The sequence below is a fragment of the Amblyomma americanum genome, chromosome 10 (assembly GCF_052857255.1).
Source record: "Amblyomma americanum isolate KBUSLIRL-KWMA chromosome 10, ASM5285725v1, whole genome shotgun sequence".
Lineage (NCBI taxonomy): Eukaryota > Metazoa > Arthropoda > Arachnida > Ixodida > Ixodidae > Amblyomma > Amblyomma americanum.
In genome coordinates this window covers 45,922,834-45,941,983 of record NC_135506.1, presented here as the reverse complement: position 1 = coordinate 45,941,983, position 19,150 = coordinate 45,922,834, and the positions used below count along the sequence as shown (strand labels likewise).

The following is a 19,150-nucleotide window of genomic DNA, read 5'->3' as shown; positions in this document are numbered from 1 at the left end:
GTGGTCAGCAGAAGTTTGGGTCTGATGATAATCGCCGGTTGTGGTACATGCCCTATGGCAATAAACATCGCTGTTAAAAATAGCCTTCATCGACCAATTAATGGAGTTCTTGCTGCGTAAGAGGCGACAAAGACTAATGACAAATGTGCCAGTTATTCCTGTGTAGAGTCGCATATAGAAAAAAAAGTGAAGGCCGGAGTGAAACAGCACAAAATTGGGAATTTGCTCACGTTCGTGGCACAAATCTTGCGTGGCAAATTCTTGCGCAAGTCAATATTTTTCGGCTTTTTTAAAAGTCAGCAGCCAAATTTTATTTTAGAGCATGCAGAAAAAGCTGCATTTCCATAGCCATCTCAGGAGCAGCACCGGGCAAATTGGGCGCACAGGGTGTATGTTTGTAGCCCCTGTATAGATATTCACAGGCTTGATGGCTCACTGTCAGTTTGTGTATGTGTCAAACAAAGCACTAGACCATTTCTATATGATAAAATCTCAGTGATGGATGCACGTGGCATATTAACGAAGAGCGAAAGTTCGCAGCTTTTCTCCCTTAATAAAATGTTATGCATGCTGAGCAGCACACCGTGAATTAACCACTGAAAGATGCCATTTTTTTTATCTAAACGCAGTCTTCCAGTGGAATGACGGCTGCGGAAATTGAAATGTTCGACAAAGCAGGGGTAAGTGCTTCGCTTATTGCGCCACAACTGCTCTTTTTTCACGTTCATTGCGCAACCGTTTGTAATTTTTTTTTGTAATACGAACCTTGCGCACAACATATATGCCACAGATTATAATAACCTTAGTGGTAAGTGGTAATCGTAGTTACAGCCCATAGGTTGATTGTTGAATGCCGCCATACAACTGGCGGTAAAAAAAAGATCAGTTCGTTACACAGTTTGGAATGCAGATGTCTCATCGGGATCAAAAAGGCTATGCTAAGGCTAGCTTTCTAAAGAGGGTGTAAAGCCGGCTCTCACACATTTATCACCTTTGGCCCCAAACCGAAAATATGGCCAAGTGCTGCGCGCAATGATTTTCGAAGAGGATAATGGCAACAGAAATTTAGTCAAGAGCAGTGGCGTAGCCAGAAATCTTGTTCGGGGGGAGGGGGGGGGGGGGGGGGAGGGGGCGGGCTCATGTTGGACCGCGGCCTCCTCATAGAATTTGTGGAAGTATCAAACGCAACAATAATAACGGCATTGCCATTGCCATTGACAATACCATTGTGTATTAGATAACGCTACGCATTGTCTAGACAAGTGAAATATGTTTTTTTTTAAATAAAAGAATGTATTCGTATGCCTTAAAAATCGTGGCAGACATGCATACAAAACATAAAACTGAGCAGGGGACAAGACACAGGAGAGCAGCAAACAGGACGAGCTATTGTTGTTTGCTTACAAGACACAGAAGAGAAGCAAACAGGACGAGCTGTTCGTGTTTGCTTCTCTTCTGTGTCTTGTCCCCTGCTCAGTTTTATGTCTTGTAATCATGTCATACCAACTATCCCCTTATCGTTCACTCGTGGCAGACATAACTGATACCAATGCTTCCATGTTTTTGCGTATTTAATAAGTAAAGAAAATATCACACCAAGTCTAGAACTATGTCGGTCCAGAACCATCAAAACAGTGCATGCCGCTGATATGAAAAACGTAAAGGCCATGAAATTACCAAGCAGAGGACAAATATTTTAACGAATGTTTGTCGTTCAAGAACATTTACATTTCTGTACATATGCAGCCGGCAGGGAAAAATCTCAATGACGCTGTCCTTCGTTCCAATGTACTGCGCAGCAGCAGCTGTCACCGGTCATGTATTGCGAGTAATTGCACCGAAATTTTTGTCGCAACAGCGAGCCATCGGTAGGCCCTTGAACGTTGGTTCTAGGATGCGGCCTCTTGAGTTACATGACTCCAGTTGCATGGGCGTTGCCACGAAATCCAACCTGAGTTAGCAATGTTCGCGCCAAAATGACTTTTCTAGTCTGAAAAAGACACTGTATGTGACAAAATCAAGAATGACTTCCGGCGCCGCGGTTGTTTTGGTCAGCGGTGCGTGACAGTTCGAAAAAAAATTCGGAGGTGGGGGGAAGGGGCCTGAAGTCCCGTAAGCACCCCCCCCCCCCCCTCCTTCCCCCCGCCTACGCCCCTGGTCAAGAGGATAAAGTTTCAGTGCTGTCGACGAGACACGACACGTGATCAGGCACGGAAATAAAACACTCCGAACGCTGACATAACTTTATACTGCACTGTTGTTCCTGTTTCGTGCTCTTGGTCTCTAACATCCGCTTCCAGGCTGGGTCTGCTATACCCATATAATATTAAAAACTAACGCGCACTTGACAAGCCTTTCACTGTGTAGCTTTCCCTTGCAGAAATTTCTGACATATACATCATTACAAAGGTAGATAAAAACGTAGTGAAATAAGCGTGGAGAAAAGTGCAAGTCACAGTCTCGCTAACCCCTCTCAGGCCTTTTAACGGCTGCCCCATTTCGCGTGGGCCGGCAGAGAGAATTTTATGCGCTTGACGTTAATTTGGCCCATTTCTCTTTTCCTTCCAGCAATGCATCCAAGAAAAAGTTAAGCCATAAACCCGGGTCGACTAGAAGCTCCGAGGTTTACGCTCCAGCCTGTAGGCAAACGGATAGCTGACGGCCCGGTTTCATCGCTGTCAGTGAACGCCGACTTAAATAAAGTACGCAAAAGAAACGCCTGCGAGAGTTGCTGTGTTCTCGACGCACTTTGCTTACAGGAAGAGCTTTCGCGGCCGTATTTGGCTATTCTCGACCGGGGACAGAGGAATGAGTTTCATGCACCTGTGACTTAAACGGAATAATAATAAGCATGAAATAAATAAACAAGAAATATTTAGTGTTGCGCAAGAGGTACCTCTGTCTTCCATAAGACAATATGTGGGCAAACACTAAACCCAAACGCGTTCGCCGACGCATTCTTGTGGAGAGGAGAGAACACCGCGAAATTGTCTTGGTAAATGGCGTCAGCCTTAATTTTTCTGTGCCCACCCATTTCTCCTTGGAACTTAGCTAGGGCAGCATTCTGGAAGTGTCCTCTAAGTGGACATGTCTACTTCGGTCCGCGCCGATTGACTGAAGCCCCAAAAGCTGAGGGGATGGCTTCTTGATGACAGGCTACCAATTTTTCCTGGTGCATCACTCCGACTGAAAGTGGCTTTGCAATTTGATCAACAATTGTAATGCGAGATAAGTATTGCAAAACTTGTTGTTTCGAATGCAGTTGAACCTCGTTATAACGAAACTGCTTATAACATAATGTTGGACAAAACGAACGAATAGCCGTTCACATTGGCAGCTCCCGTATCTGATACCTCACTTTATCTGATACTCGTTTTTAGGAGGCGAAAATTTCCCAGAACTGGACATAACGAATCTCAAATAAACTCCACTAGCATTGAGGGCTGAATATGTCGATTTGTAGTGGTGCCGAAAAATTACGTATTGATTCCAAGTAACAAATTGAAATTACCGCTCACATCCTGCTCCGTCTATAGCGGAGCGCCAAACACGCGGGAAACTTATCCCGGTTCAAGAGGAGCATGCACTCATTGCTTGTGTGGACATATCTGTATAGCTTAAGCGCGAAGTTGAACGTTGTCGCTCCCTTCTTCAACGAAAGTCGGATACGAAAACCGCTTTTTCCAACTTCCTCACAGCACAGCGCCCGCTGACAGCGCCCTCTGACAGATCTCTCTATGTTTTCCGTTCCATGTGCCATTTTCCGCACCCTGGGCGCATGTTTGAAACCACTTGGCAGTGCGCATTGTGTGCTTGACGGTAACGACGTCATGCTGGTTTCCGAGGTCCACGGGACGCGAAAAGAAAGCGCACAACAATTTTTCTTGAGCAGAAGGCAGCGATCACGAGTTGCTCAAAAGCGTGCCCATGATTTGTGCAGTGAAGAGAACGAAAACGAGCACTCGCGACGAAATTGCAGTCGAGCGCAGTCTTTTACAGCGACCCGCATAGGCTTTATCTGCCAGAAAACGCAGTTAAATATTCTGAAAGCGTTAACCCTACATGTTCTTTACGACATTGTTCCTCGCAGTGGCCCAGGGACCCAGCTGGGTCTAAAACTCACTTGCTGAATAAAGTTTTTCTGTCTGTCTGTCTGTCCTCAAAGAGCAGTTTCCTAGGCACCGAACCCATGCCTGTCAGGGAAGAAAGGCGGGTGCTGACAAACTGGACATATCCGTTTGGTGTAGGTAATTTGGGCCATGTGTTGGGCCCTCAGAGCGCGTATAAAAGGCGCCCGCAACGCACATCGGCGGCACACTGAAACCGGCTACTCTGACATGCGACAGTTGCAACAGAGGTCCCGTTTCGCTCTAACAAAAAATCGCGAGGCGCCATCAGCATCGTTATAAAGAGGTAAAATCAAGCACACCAGCACATCAAAAGTGCGCCTGTACTCTGCGACAGCTTTTATGACATTGCAGCGGAGGCTACGGAGTCCAAACACGCCTCCTCATCCTAAGCATCGAAATACTGTCCCCTCTTGCAGTATTTAGTTTTCGCTTAAAATATAGTATATTTTAATATCCGTTATTTAACACACATAGTGCTAACAAAACTTCAAGCTTTCAACTTTGAAAGCCTAGGGGAAAACACTTTTCTTGTTTACAACAAATTCGCCAGGCATGCCTAGTTACAAGAAGCATCAATAGATGGCGCCAGCTGCTACAGCGACGAAATGAAGTTTCAGCAAAGAGAGCTGTGCTCTTGGCTGTCGGCTGCCGCATGAGCCGAACTATTTGGCGAATTGACCCGCCGCGGTGGCTCAGTGGTTAGGGCGCTCGACTACTGATACGGAGTTCCCGGGTTCGAACCCGACCGCGGCGGCTGCGTTTTTATGGAGGCAAAACGCTAAGGCGCCCGTGTGCTGTGCGATGTTAGTGCACGTTAAAAGATCCCCAGGTGGTCGAAATTTTGCCGGAGTCCTCCACTACGGCACCTATTTATCTCCTTCTTCTTTCACTCCCTCCTTCATCCCTTCCCTTACGGCGCGGTTCAGGTGTCCAACGATATATGAGACAGATACTGCGCCATTTCCTTCCCCCCCCAATTATTATTATTTGGCGAATTGACACAGTTGTGGACACTCCGCCCTTGCAGCCTCCTCTTCACTGCCAAGGAAAATAAAAAAAGCTATCGCTGTGGAAAACCTACCCTTCAATTCGTTCCGCTCTTTTAACGCGATCGCGTTCAGGTTTGCGTTCTGCAGAAAATCCGGCCTCGTCGTCGATGACGTTGTGAGCGAAAAATTCCCAGAGAAGCAACCTAGATGAGCCACCTAGGCCACGTGACGTTGTGGCATCATGACAACCAGCCCGCCGGATTGTGAGCAAACTGACCACCGTGGCAGGAAGCAGCTAATGATTGGTCCCGACAGGGTGCGTGGGAAGAGCAAGCCTGGATTTCACAAGCTCCTCCATTGGCAGCACCTCCCATTGTGGTGCAGTGGCGCATCGCTTAACCCCTGCACCACTGCGCTAGCAGTGCTATGACGACTAGCAGTGACCTATGAATGCAAAGTAAAGACTGACCGATTCCGCATTTATGGACATTCACCTACTGACGCTATCGCGTCATACCCCCTAAGGCAGAACTTAAGTGTCCCCTCCAATTTTTTAGAGCCGCAAAGACGACAGGTGTGCATAAGAGGTGCTAGACCACCTGTTAACTGTTGGAGCGCGCCAGTTGCAACTATATTTCACGGCTCATTGGAACCCGATGCGGCAGATATTTCGAGAAATTGAAGGAAGGTTAAGAATGCACCATAAGCCAAACTTGGGGCTGCTGGCTACAGCTCACCTTCCTTCTTTTTGATACATTGCATCTGTGCTCGTTTTACGTCACCCCGTAGTACAACAACAACAACAACATGAACAACAACAACAACAACAACAACAACAAACGAGCTGCGGCAGCATCGCGATTTCGACACAGTCTGAATGACGGACGTGGAGGTGAGCGATAGGTGAGGTGCATGAGCTCATATCATACTCCTATACCAACATGTTTTATTTTGTCGCTGCGAGGAATCCTGCGCTTGCATGAGTGCGCGCGAGTTTTTTACTTTTCTGTGCACCTTACAAAAGTTTCTATAGACTGTCCATGTACTTTTGACTGTAAGGTCTGTAGACTTTCTATAGACGAAATTTATAGACAAGTCTATGGGAAATACAAGTCCTAGAAACAGTGTAGAGAACAATCTATAGATTTATGGTAATGCACTTTTAATAGACTTATTCTATACACAAATCATAGGCTATGAATAGAGAAAAGGAAATATCTATAGCAAGGAAATAGAGTCTATAAAGAGTTTATAGTCTGTGTGTAGCCCATCCGGTATCCTCACCCGGAGCAGTCTATGCATGGTCACAAGCCTTCAGGCCAAATTTCCTCTTTCACAGCAGTGCGGTGCAGCGCTTATGGCACTTTTGAAGCTCTAAGTGTCGATTGAAATGTGGAAAACTTTGATCTTGACCTTTCGAGACCGTTCAGCCTTCAGGAGTGCAACAAGTGCTTTTCTGGACTGCTCTAAGCCGAATACTTCGGATGTAAGGCAATATTCGGCTCTAAGCTGAATGTCTGAATACTTTCGATGAAGGATGTAAATAATGAGCGAACATTTCCACTGATAATTAAACAGCTACCCACTCACCCTCGTATCTTCCGGCGCATGGATCTCACTTAAGATCAAATATAGGGTTGTGGAAAAAATATGTTGTCGCAAAAAGAACTCACCCTATCAGGAATTTGAGACGCCTTGCAGCTGGCGCCTCTACGCCTTGCGACTTATGCCGCTTCAATGTGAAAAGGGGCACTTTTTGGCATAAGCTATCTTTCATAAAACGGATTGGGTTTTGCCACGGAGTTTAGATTAGGTAGTCTCCCGCACATGTGAAAATCAGCGGCGCCTAGATGGCTCTACTAAAGTTTGTTCCAGAACTAGTCAGTGCTTAAACAGTGGGCGTGTATAACAAGTCCGGGATTCTTGGACATCAATTTTAACTGTGAGGAAACAATAGAATATAGTAGGGTATTGTTATGAATAGGTCGAGTAACGGTCCATTTTTTAGCAAAATGTTCCTTTTAAAGTTTGTCGATCGGACGCATCGAGTAGTTAAGACTGCCATAAAAAAACAAAAACAATGGGAAACGTTTTCGACGAGAGCAAAAGCGTTAATGCCAAACAAATGCAAGCATGCCGAATGAAGATTTGCAGATATATTGATTGCTACAGTGGAATCTTACGCTATATGAAAATATTTCCGTTATAAACAACTACTGGTTGAAAAAATGCGCTTGTCCTTAATTTTTGGGTATGTGGTGAGAAAAAATTATCCGCCAACACTCCCTCAGTGTTAGTCTTAAGAGCGTTAGCTACGGGAGCTTCAACTGTTTCCGTTGGTGTGCTCAGCAAACGTGGAGAAGACCAAATCCAAACATCCAGGACAGGAAACATCCCTTCTAAGACACAAGCAGCGCCATCTACCTGATTGCGATTTACAGCCACCTTCGCTATATCCGGTATATTTACTCGTTATATCCGTTAATAAATTTCTTAAGCATGTGCATCAAAACATGACGAATTGTTTGAAACCATCTGGAACCCCCTGCGACAAACGGTTCGGCCGTAATGGCCGGGTGAAGGTTCTCGGGATACACGGTTTGGGGATGGAAAGGTCGCCGGTGCGAGCCCTACACATATTTTGGGCTTCATATTCATTAGTAATTTTAGAGTCATGAACAAGCCAACTCATTTGACACCACTTCAAACATTCTGTGTCAAACGAGTGACCCCAAATTTTATGCGAATGGTGGTCCGCTATACTGGCACATAGCGGATCGAAAGTATACGTATCAATTGAGGTGCTACGCGGCCACTGCAGCTACGCGATACACTGTCCTCACGTGGTGACTGTTATGGTCAATTTGACCTTCAAGATAGACACGTTCTTGACAAACGTGAGTAGTAAGAGCTAGCGCTCTTAAAGCAGAATTTTTCCTTCATGCGCTTACAGGACGTTCTATTACTGAGAGCCATGCTTGTAGAAGCCAGCAAGAAAATTACCATCACCAGACATTTCAGAAGACGGTTACCCCTTCTCATACTGCAGGGTTGTAGGCCAATGCGTCCACACGCACAGTAGTGGGCAAAAAGTAAGAGCCCTCCCTGGTGTTCCCAAGTTTGCCACTCTGAATGGGGGCGCCACCTGACGATGCCCTCCTGCGGTCGATACTCGCCCACTGTACGCATGCGTCGTGCCGTAGCAGGATTGTCTCACCCTACGTCAATCAGATAAAAAGGTTCTCCGATCGAACCTGTGCTGCCATCTTGTGCAAGTTTTTTTACAAAAAATACCGATATTAGTTCGTTGTCATACGCCACATGATGTCTACACAAGAGAACTAGACCACTGTCTCCAATTCCTGGTGCGAAGCGAAAAGGTTGCCTCTAGGCGAAATATATAGCAAACGCAGAACTCCAGTGCATACAAGTTTCAGTCAGGGGAACGACAAAGATGGGCCAATGTGAAAGCGAGTAAGAAGAAATGGAATTCCCCTCCTGGAAATCATTATTCAAATTCGCCCGAAGCACACCGTCATTCGTTGCCGTAGCTACGCATTCTATCTCTTTCTTCTTTCTTCCAGCCGTCCTTTGCGCACGGAAACGTTTTGCAGACGCAATATGACGAACTAAGTGTCTTTAGCCACGCCTACTCTTCATCGTCGTACCAGCTTGCACCGCCCCCGGAATTTCGACCGCGTAGCCTTTTGTACGGGCATCACGTGTTCGGAAAGCGGTCCACAAAACAACGACAGTGTACGAACAAGAGAAAGGAAAGCGTCTTTTATTGTCCACGCTTCGGCACAGCCTCTGCCGTGGATGTCGAAACGCATGGATGCGGAGGCAAACCGTACAAGTGTAGATCCAGCTGGTTCCAGCATTCCCGAAAGGCCATATATAAGCGGCTGGTGACAAACCCTGGATCCCACCAGCGAGATACTAGTCTCTACGTAGAATAGTCATACACTTATTTGGCAATTGGCACTCCGCATCGGCATCGGCATTTTGTCTCGTCAGCTGGATAACTTCGTTGTTGGTTTCAGCAGTCCTTTCTGGAGTGTGCGATGCCTCGACTTACAGCGACCATCGCGATGCTGTGCTTGACATTCTTGGTGGCCGACGGTAACGGTAAGCAGATTGCCTTGAAAAAATGGCTTTAAATACTTTTATTTTATGCGTAACATCATCAGGGAATGCGAAAGAAGCGGAAGCCCATCTTTCACGCCTCTGCAAACGTTGCATTGACAGGCCGAGCGGATATGTAAAGCTCGTGGGCGTTAGTGGCTTGCAATGTTTTCATTCTGTACAGTCTGTGAAAAAATTGCGATACCAAGGAGGCTGGAATCAGCACAGGGTTTATGCAAAAGGACGCCATCACGTCCGATTTTTCTATTCCAGTATATGATCGTAACATAACGCACAGAGACAAGTTTTCGGTTCTGTAGTTGGAGTCACTGAATCGCAGACTACTCCACGCCTGCAAAAGGCCATGTTATAAGAAAGTACTGCACAAGAGTGTGTGTGAAATTCAATATACAATGAACGTATTAACAAGCATTCCGCTACTGATAGGCGGAAAACACCTTATTTCGCAGTGTCTGAAAACATGACGTAATCATTACACCTTATTTCGCAGAGTCTGAAAACTTGACGTAGTCATTCCAAACCGCTTCTTCTATTTTGTGATTTATCAAAAACAAAAATACAGTAATTAAAATTGGAGAGGACACTCACCTCCGCCTAAAGGCGATGACGCGACAGCGTACTGGGTTAGGCTTTCAAATCTGAGCAGCTTGACACCTTTGAATGCATTTCTCATTGTTTTCAATTGTTTCAAATATTTGATCATTTACACAGTACAATTTCTTAAATAGCATCATCAAGCATTCGCGTTTAATTCTGGGCATTTTGACACCTTTGGAACCCCCTATCCATTTTTTCATTTCTTTAGTTAAAAAATTAATTAAATGATTTCATTAACTCGTAATCGCCTATCATACACCAATCAATCATCAATCGCTAGAACCACTAATTACTATGACGTGATTTTTTTTCGCGGCCCCCGGTTATAGGTTTCTGGTTCGAGTCCCTGCGCGAGCTAGACTCTAACTAGTAAGTTTATGCTGCACGAAGCGCTGAATTGTATGGCACCATCCAGAACATCCAGCGGCAAGCAGTTGGCATATGATTTTTTTTTTTTTTTGCGCAGCCCCCGATTATTTCCGACACTCGGTGCTGACTACGTCGACGGATCTTTTAGGCCGAACTGGCTGTATACGCTATCGCGTAAAAATTGTTGCGATCCGCGGACCTTGCTTCGTTGCAGTTAGCTGGAATTTAAAGGTCAGGGAGGAAACAGGTAAGGCGAAGAAAGAGGGGAGAGATGTAGGGAGAACAGACAGTTGTAGAGGTATATGCAAAACAACACAAAAGAGTGCGACACCCGCCCTCGATTGTCCGCGCAGCTTACCAGCTGACATATTTTCATGACATAGAATATGGTAGTTCGGCAGGACATGAAACGCCCAAAATAGGAAAGTGACACAGTCTCAGAGTGCTCGACTGCGTGTCAGTAAGAGGAAACTGCAGCTAAGAGTCGTGGAGAATGAGAAGTAAGGATTGCGTTATCATTTTGCTGAGACTGATCTGCCACGCTCCTGCAAAAGTTACGTTAGTGGAGGTTAATAGGACATGCCATTGTCTAGCAGTGGGTTTAATTTTGCGGATCTTAAAGATGATGCACATGATTTCCTTTCGACTTTCCAAATGCGCAGTGAACGCCATCATCGACCGGCTCAAGTCCATGGTGCGCCAGCTGGTGCCCAACGAAGCCTTGGCGCAGCAGTTCATGGACCGCATCGACAACACGCGCGAGTGCCTGCTCATGGCGAGGGACATCAACCCGGCCATCATACAGCGGGTGAGTGCGCCGACTCGGACATGTCAGCTCAGAAACGAACCGGACAAGAAATCAACCTGGTGGCAGCCCTGGAAACGAGAAACGTTCGCCCAGATTTCCTGGGTTTGTGTCTTGTTGAATATGAAGGTCGGACCAGAGAAGCAGCATTCACAGAAAGTATAGCGATGCAGCATTCTCATATTTTTCAAAATAGCACTATAGCTTTCCTTTGGAGCAGTAAGACGGCGGTCAAGTATATGACAATGAGTAATTACTGCGTCGATATTAGATTTCGATTTTCATGCCTTCAAATCAACGAATATATTCGTTTTCCCAGCTGATCTATCTTCTTTACATTGCTCGCATATTTTTGCCACGAAAAAAAATTGTAATCCGATTTTTGACATGCTGCGTGCTCACGAAGTGCAACGCGCAGACGAAGCGCGGATTCTTCTCAAGCGAAGATAGTTTGCCTGATCCTATCCACACCTGCGCTACATGTCAACAAGCACAACCGAAATGTAATTCGCTGCGTGCTCACTGTCTGATACCTTGTTTCAATGGGAGCCGTTTCCGTTTGACCTAGTTCACCGACGGCATCATTCCCACGGCAACGGAATGCGCCGCCAGAACCATTGGCATCAGTGATCGCCAGCAGAGAACTGATGCGGTAAGTATCGAATCACGAACGACCATTAACTAACTTCCAGGTGGAAGTGCGGGAAATAAGTTACAAAACTGCTCCCATGTGATAGCTGCCCGGAAGGAAGTGCAAAAGTGCGTGGCCTATGGCGACCCACGAGAATGACCCAGCATGCGCTGCTGTCCTTATAGGGTCGGCCTAGAGTTCCATGAATGCTCGCCCTATTCAGGGGAGAAGGGACAACGATAACTGCATTGCACTCTCTCGCATGACGCCTATCACTCTCATATATTCATATATGGCTAGATCCCGTGACCAAGAACGGCACATTCCTCGAGAGCCGCCGCACTATCCCCATCCGGTGCACGCTTGAGTTTACAGTTACAACCAAGGATACTGTAAAGTCCCATTCACACGTGCGAGTCGCGAAGGACGTGTGACCGGTAGCAAGTTTTTATACCAACGAGCTGGTAATTGATGTAAACGTTCACATTAGCAAGCACGACTTGCGGCTTGCTTTTCCGCGTGATCTCGTTCGTAATGAGAGTTGTTGGTCTCGACACTTAGCAGCAATACAAAGCAGTATAAAGAGCACGTTTTGTTCACTTCCTAGGAAACGCTGATTGGTTTAGCGGCTTCCGGGGGGCAGTCGAAAAGACGGAAAAAACAGAAGCGCGCGACCGCGCTTCGACCTGGCGCTCTTCGGTTGGAACCTATGCGACTCGGCCTGTGCGACTCCAAAGTGTGGTGGGACAGACCGGTATTGCTACGCCGGTAATGCGGAGCATTCGTCATGCGCTCAGTGTTTCTCTGTGTTCTCACAGTCCACTCCATTCCTCCAGCATACAAACATGTGTTTGGCATCACCCTCTTCGCCGAAACGATCGGTTCGTATTAGTTACTGTATGATACATACACACTAACTCGAGTTCTTATTAGGCCGCGATGCCATCTATCGGAACTGCTACGAAGCTCTCTCCGATGACCAGTCGCACCGTCTTATCAGTAGGGTCGGCTATCCTCCCTATTTTGTTCCACGGTAATGAGATGCACGGGATACAGTCTTTGATGCACCTATCTGTGTAAAAGGAAGAATGTATTGCGAGCAAGACGTACCTCCATTTGTCATTAGAAACCCCGAATTATGTGCACAGAGTCGCTTTACTGCTAGACACTGTCATATATGTACAAACGTTTTCCTGTCATATTTCGGGCCCTTCGGCACGGTAATGAAACTTAATGGCGACACATGCGTGATCCGTAGTATTGTGGGGCTTTTAGTGGAAGCTTTACAAACTCCTTCAGTAGTTTGCCATTTCATTCTTTGCTTTTATTTCAGTACTTGAATTAGCATCCACAAAGGATGGTGCTCCCTGCTCTGAAAGACCGTATCTGCTTGAGTTTAATTCCCTCAGCCACTCACAGCACGATTAAAACTGCCGGCATAATTAACTAGCGACTTGTATCAACCATTCAACGCAGTTAAAGGACTCATCTCTCTGGATACACCGATGTACAGAATATAATGCTACTACTCAAATTGTTTTTGTTCACTGGCGCTGATAATAAGGAACCATTGTGCTAAAGCAGCGTTCAAATTATGTTGCTAAGAAGTCACAGGCATAGCAACTTGTACAGGAAAGCTTTTGAATGAAATGAATTGTTTTTAACGTCCATCTAACACGCAATAGCAAGCAATGCAAGTACTTCAAAAACGAAAGTGCAGCGGCGAGGTGTGCGATATTAGAAGTAATGCGAAATCATTATACTTTGCAGCTGAGGACCTGCTTCCAAGAGAGAGCAGACAGATTCAAGGCAAGTTTTCACAAACTTTTTCACGCTCCACATTCTTAGCAAAGCGTCTTATTTCTTGCTCTCAGAATTTCATTTCTTTGAATTACCTCGCGTTTCGCTCGTCCTGCGTCCATCCTTGTGTACTTCTGATTAGTGATAGCGCCCGACTAGTCCAGCAACACTTTGGACTACAGCATATATGCTTTCCAACAAAATTACTTGCCTCTTAACAGCAACCTCGTCCGTAGCGTGCATAATCTGCAGACTGCACAAGGATTGCCTTTGGCTTGCGCGAAATAAGGAATGACCTATGAACCCTTCCGCACCAAAGAAATACGCATTTTATTCGTGCCCCGAACGGCAACCTTTGTCAGTTTGAACAAAGTAGTGTGAATACTTCCTCTTTGCCCAGCAATATTAAAGCAAGACATCGAGGCAGACCTAATGTCCCGTCTTTACTAAAAGTAACCGGGCAACGATGATTTGTTTCTTAACCGCCTAGCGAAGCACTTATGGCAGCTCTTATGGTGTGAATTTGTGTAAAGTATGGTCAGCACTCGTCCTCACGTTCTGACACCTTTCGGTCTTTAGCGTTTCCATAAAGGCTCCTTTATGCGGTTTAGAAGCGAAAACCTGTTGCTCAGTTACTTTCGGCAAATGGGGTACATATATTATGTCACCGAGCTGAGCTTGCGCTAACCTTAAATGAGCTACACTTGTTTTTCGAGACCAAGAACATTAGGAACTGCGGACTTTACTCAAACGCAGGCTCTTGATTTAGCCGGAAACGACTGATCGGCCATAAGGAAAACGACTTCTGCAGGCGCTGGAGCCATTGTGTACAAAATGTGGAGCTACAGCTTTAATATGAATTTATAACCAATCGCCCAAATGCTTACCCCATGCTGTTAAATCTTACACCAACTGGACGCAGTCTCTGCATAAGCGTAACAGATGTCTTTTTCTTTCATGTCTTGACCCAGGCGACAAGCGGTATGACTCCCGACGAGATGACCTTGTTTGACAACGCTGGGGTGAGTGCTACGCGTAGTACACCCTGCCGTTTTTAGACGTGCCGACTTGTGTAAAATGTGAACTGCCCAAAAACTGGCGTTAGTTGCATTTCTTATGCGGACGATTCTATACCTGGCGATTACCTCCTTGTTTTACCTTTTAGTTAGGTATCTACGCGCGTTACGTCTTCGTCCACCTTGGGCACGTGACAACGTTATTCAACGCGTGCAAGCATACGCCCGTATTCGTGCTCTTCTATCTTCAGCTTTCGTGCGCTTCCTCAAGCACCCCGCCTCTGCGGATAACATCTATCACCTGTATTCAGGGCTGCCCGTAATCCTTAACAGCAGTCTAAGCTCTCAGTTGCTGCCGAAGACTAGTTAGTACTACATGGCTTGTAGAAGTGTTGATGTGCGCATCAGGAACGAAGTGTGTGTCATATCACTGTGAGGGTGAGAGGGTGAGGGTGGCAGACAGCTTTGATGCCCTTCGATCAAGTCAACACAGCCGTTGTGAGTAGTGTGAGTGCGATTCCTCAGGCATATATGCTGTTCAGCTTGAACAACAGAGACATCAGAAAGAGAGGATAGACAAAAGAATATAAAATTAATTCTGTAAAACTAAGAGTGCTATTACAACTTCGAAGACACGAAGCTTCTCAATAGGCAGGGGACATAGACAATGTTTCTTTGCTGAAATCAATTTCAGAGCTCGCACGCCTTTATTCTGGCGAAAATGTAAGCGCACAAGAACACAGGGACATGGGAGTGAGTGAGTGAGTGAGTGAGTGAGTGAGTAAGTGAGTGAGTGAGTGAGTGAGTGAGTGAGTGAGTGAGTGAGTCAGTCAGTCAGTCAGTCAGTCAGTCAGTCAGTCAGTCAGTCAGTCAGTCAGTCAGTCAGTCAGTCAGTCAGTCAGTCAGTCAGTCAGTCAGTCAGTCAGTCAGTCAGTCAGTCAGTCAATGAGTGAGTGTCAGCGAGTAAGGGAGTAAGGGAGTGAGTGTTCAGTGAGAAACATTCATTACTTTAAGGGGGGAGAGGGAATACATACTGCGGACTTGGAGTGAGACCCTACGTCGAGGGCTCCAACAGCCCTCGACGCTACACCAGCCAGGCGAACGAGCAAACGCTGGTCCTCTAGGTTGGGTGCGCGAAGACCGCTCGCCCAGTCCTCTTTGTTTCGTACTGGTATACGTGTGGCCGCTTGGATAGCATGGCAGGCCCAGACTGTGTACCAGAGGGAGCCCGACAAAATGGACACTGAGGGCGATAGCGGGCTGGGTGAATACGGTGCAAACGAGAAAGGCAAAGGGAAAGTCTTAGCGAGAGAGATGCAGGACACAGCGCTAACTTGCAACTGAATTCCATTGACGAAACGGGAGCATAATATATTCGTATATACTGAACTGAGTTCAACAAAACAAATAGAGGAAGAAATCCAGATACGCCACTCCCTTATCTGAGAGATTCAGCGACGGTGCACTGAGGGGCACTCGTCTGTCTTCCCGGGGATCACTCTTGCCTCTATAATCCCACGCATGTATCGGTCCTTACCCTTCGCTTCTACCGTGCACTCACTGAACAATGGCTCGCAGTTTTGCTGGCACATTTATGGCAGGGCTCTGACCAGGAATCAAGAAAACGTCACCTGTCAGAACAGTGCCATGACTGTCCCATCAAAACTTGCGATAATAATAATAATAATAATAATAATAATAATAATAATAATAATAATAATAATAATAATAATAATAATAATAATAATAATAATAATAATAATAATAATAATAATAATAATAATAATAATTGGTTTTTAGGGAAAGGAAATGGCGCAGTATCTGTCTCATATCGTTGGACACCTGAACCGCGCCGTAAGGGAAGGGATAAGAGAGGGAGTGAAAGAACTTGCGATCCATTTTCCATTTTTCAGTGAGTGCATGGTTGAAGCGAGTTACAAGTACCGTTGCATGCGTGATACATATGTACATATACCAGATGTTCCAGCTAAATGAAACCAATTTTTTTAAAAAAGACGAAGTGTCATGGTCCAGTGAAACCAACTGAAGATTGTTCAAAGTTGTGTGCAGTACTTTTTTCGTTCCTTAAAATTAATTTATTAGTTAAGCATAATTATCTAACTTTTTAATTATTGACATGAGGAACAAAGTGGGAAAGGAAAAGTTGTAGATCGCATCGAAAAACTGCTATCAGCGCTGTTCTAATCAAGAAAAGATTTACATACTATTGGCCTTAAAGCTATCACTTCACCAGCTGCTGGCTCACATCTCTGCCCCAATGTGCACGGAAAGGCTCATCGGGGAGAGCACTTCAGGAAAACAAAAGCTATTTTTTTTCTCCAAGACGCGGTATGGGGCGTTGAAGTGGGTCCATTGTCACGTGGAAGTTTTTTTCTTGTGCCAGTTATGGTTTAAGGCCGGCAAAAAAACTACTTTGCGTATTAAACAGCACGTAAACGGTACCTTGGCGCAAACGTTTCAGCGAGTGGTTTTTAAAACTAATCTACAACTTTTTCATTGACACTTCGTTAGCGAACGAAAAGAAAAATACGGCAGACTACGTCACGCAACTCTAAAGAACCGTCAGTTGGTTCCACGCGGCGAGGAAATTCGATACTCTTTAAAAGCTTGTTTACGTCTAGCTGGAACAGCTGGCGCGCGCACGCACGCACGCACGCACGCGCACGCACGCACGCACGCACGCACGCGCACGCACGCACGCACGCACGCACGCGCACGCACGCACGCACGCACGCACGCGCACGCACACACACACGCACACACACACACACACACACACACACACACACACACACACACACACACACACACACACACACACACACACACACACACACACACACACACACACACACACACACACACACACACACACACACACACACACACACACACACACACACACACACATGTGCTTCCGTGCCGTAAATAAAATTCACTTGCAAGTCATTGTATTCTTGTAAGCCTCCACTTAATATGAGAGCTTATTGTGAGCAATTATGAGCAATCTACCAGCCCAAGAAACAGCCTTGTTGCAAGTCCGCTACGACTTTCACATTACCCACACTGATTCGATCAAATACACTCAGCTCGCTGTTATTTTATTAAGGCGAAAGCCTTTAATGGCTGATATTCGCGCGTTCGACGTAACGCATTCTTCCACGAATAACGCGGCAACTGATCAGGATAACAGAAAACGAATGGTAGAATCAGATCGAGGGGACAAAATGTTACCCCCACGCCATGTTTGATGACTGGAGTATGGTTAGTTAATTAATTATATCAAATTACAGCTAAAAAAAGAGACAACAACCAAATGCGTCAATTTAGCGTGGGCGTCGATATAGCGACGGGAGAGGGTGACGTCACACCCGTGGTCGTTATGGTAACAACGCGAGCGCTAGTGGCGCCACCTGCGCGCCACCACCAGGGAAGCCAGAAGCCAGAGAAGAGAAGAAGGCCAAAGAAGCAGACCGCAAGCGCCAACAACGTCGTCTAGATCGAAAGTGTGGCAAGGTAGAAAGTGTTACTGGTGTGAGGACCTGCGAAGCTAGAATCGCGGTCGGCAAGGCCAAAGGCTTTCGCTTTGCCACACTTTAGATTGGCAAAGTGCTCCCATAATTTTTATATTTTCGCTTCTGGGGCCTGTGAGAGGAGATGTATGTGCCGGACATTTACGTCGTAGTTTGTGCTAAGAAGCTTATCGGGATTTATCTTTCAGCGATGCATACAAGAAAGAGTGCAGATGTGAGCCTCCCAGAAGCCCAGGAGTTGGCGTCCGGTGCAACCTGTAGGTGTATAGACACATCTCTCACAGCTGGGAGCATTCTTTGTTGATGAGCAATAAATGAAAAAAAAAACAGTTTTGAAATAAAAAAACTTTTGCTTATCACGTACTAACTTGTCGATTCATGAAAACGTTCCCGCGCATAAATATTTCCTGCCATCCTGCACACTTCACTCATACTTCAGTAGGAGTCTGACATATATAGCGAAAGCCAGACCGGGTGAAGACAGCCTGTACCACCTACACCAAAATTGCTCGCGGTAGTGTAGGCAGCTAGCTCTTCCGTGCTCGTTACCAGCACGTCCACCCATGGCGGAAATTTGGATGCAATCATGACGTCAATTGAATATTGCAAGTGAAGTGTATTTTGGAGGATTCGTCAATGTGGACTAGACTCTAAATAACGGTGTAGTTATTCGTTAGCATCCATTTTGGCTTATCTGGTGATGCCTATAAATTAAAGAACACTGGTGGTCTCGGGCTCGGCCTGCTGCGGTGGACCAGCGGTTAAGGCGCTCCAAGACTCCAAGACTCCAGTGGCTTCGCCGATGTTTTGGCGATGGCGCCTAGCGCCTCCTGGTCTTCCAGGGTGCCGCTGGCCAGCGTCACCTCCCACTGCTCCAGCGCCGGGCTGTACGGCTTTAAGTGGTTCGGTTTATCATAGCATGTCCATGTAATGTGCGTGAATGTGGGAATTTCGCCACACCAAAGACATGTATCTGCGTATAATGTTGGGTGAATGAGGTATAGGTGGCGGAGGTTGGGGAAAGTGAGTTTTCGGATGCGTCGTAGGCGGTAGGAGTCCGCTAGGGAAAGTTTCGTATGTGGCGGGGGGTAGAGACGCCTATTTAGGCGGAGG

The 19,150-nt window shown here is 46.1% G+C and overlaps 2 protein-coding genes across 4 annotated transcripts in view; both read left to right on the top strand.

Moving 5' to 3' along the window:
* The window catches only part of LOC144108777 (uncharacterized), a 25,101-nt gene extending 22,139 nt beyond the window's left edge, over window positions 1–2,962 (top strand). Inside the window, exons 5-6 of one of the 3 annotated variants that reach the window (XM_077641955.1) lie at window positions 630–680; window positions 2,569–2,723. In XM_077641955.1, coding sequence (XP_077498081.1) covers window positions 630–680; window positions 2,569–2,598 — 81 coding nt within the window. In that variant the 3' untranslated portion in view covers window positions 2,599–2,723. Of the gene's footprint in view, window positions 1–629; window positions 681–2,568 lie in introns of all 3 variants that reach the window. The other 2 variants (XM_077641957.1, XM_077641956.1) reach the window with 2 other exon arrangements.
* Window positions 2,963–9,117: 6,155 nt separating this feature from the next.
* LOC144106699 (uncharacterized) lies at window positions 9,118–18,363 on the top strand. Its single transcript, XM_077639541.1, has 6 exons — window positions 9,118–9,247; window positions 10,894–11,039; window positions 11,605–11,688; window positions 13,438–13,476; window positions 14,439–14,489; window positions 18,226–18,363. Exons 1-6 carry the CDS (start codon window positions 9,184–9,186, stop codon window positions 18,253–18,255), a joined length of 414 nt encoding a protein of 137 aa, XP_077495667.1. The 5' UTR covers window positions 9,118–9,183; the 3' UTR covers window positions 18,256–18,363.
* Window positions 18,364–19,150: the final 787 nt, after the last annotated feature.

Coding starts and splice junctions, on each gene's coding strand:
- LOC144106699 (XM_077639541.1), top strand. CDS start 9,184: ATGCCTCGACTTACAGCGACCATCGCGATGCTGTGCTTGACATTCTTG. Junction 11,040..11,604: donor ACCCGGCCATCATACAGCGG/GTGAGTGCGCCG, acceptor CGTTTGACCTAG/TTCACCGACGGCATCATTCC. Junction 13,477..14,438: donor AGAGAGCAGACAGATTCAAG/GCAAGTTTTCAC, acceptor GTCTTGACCCAG/GCGACAAGCGGTATGACTCC.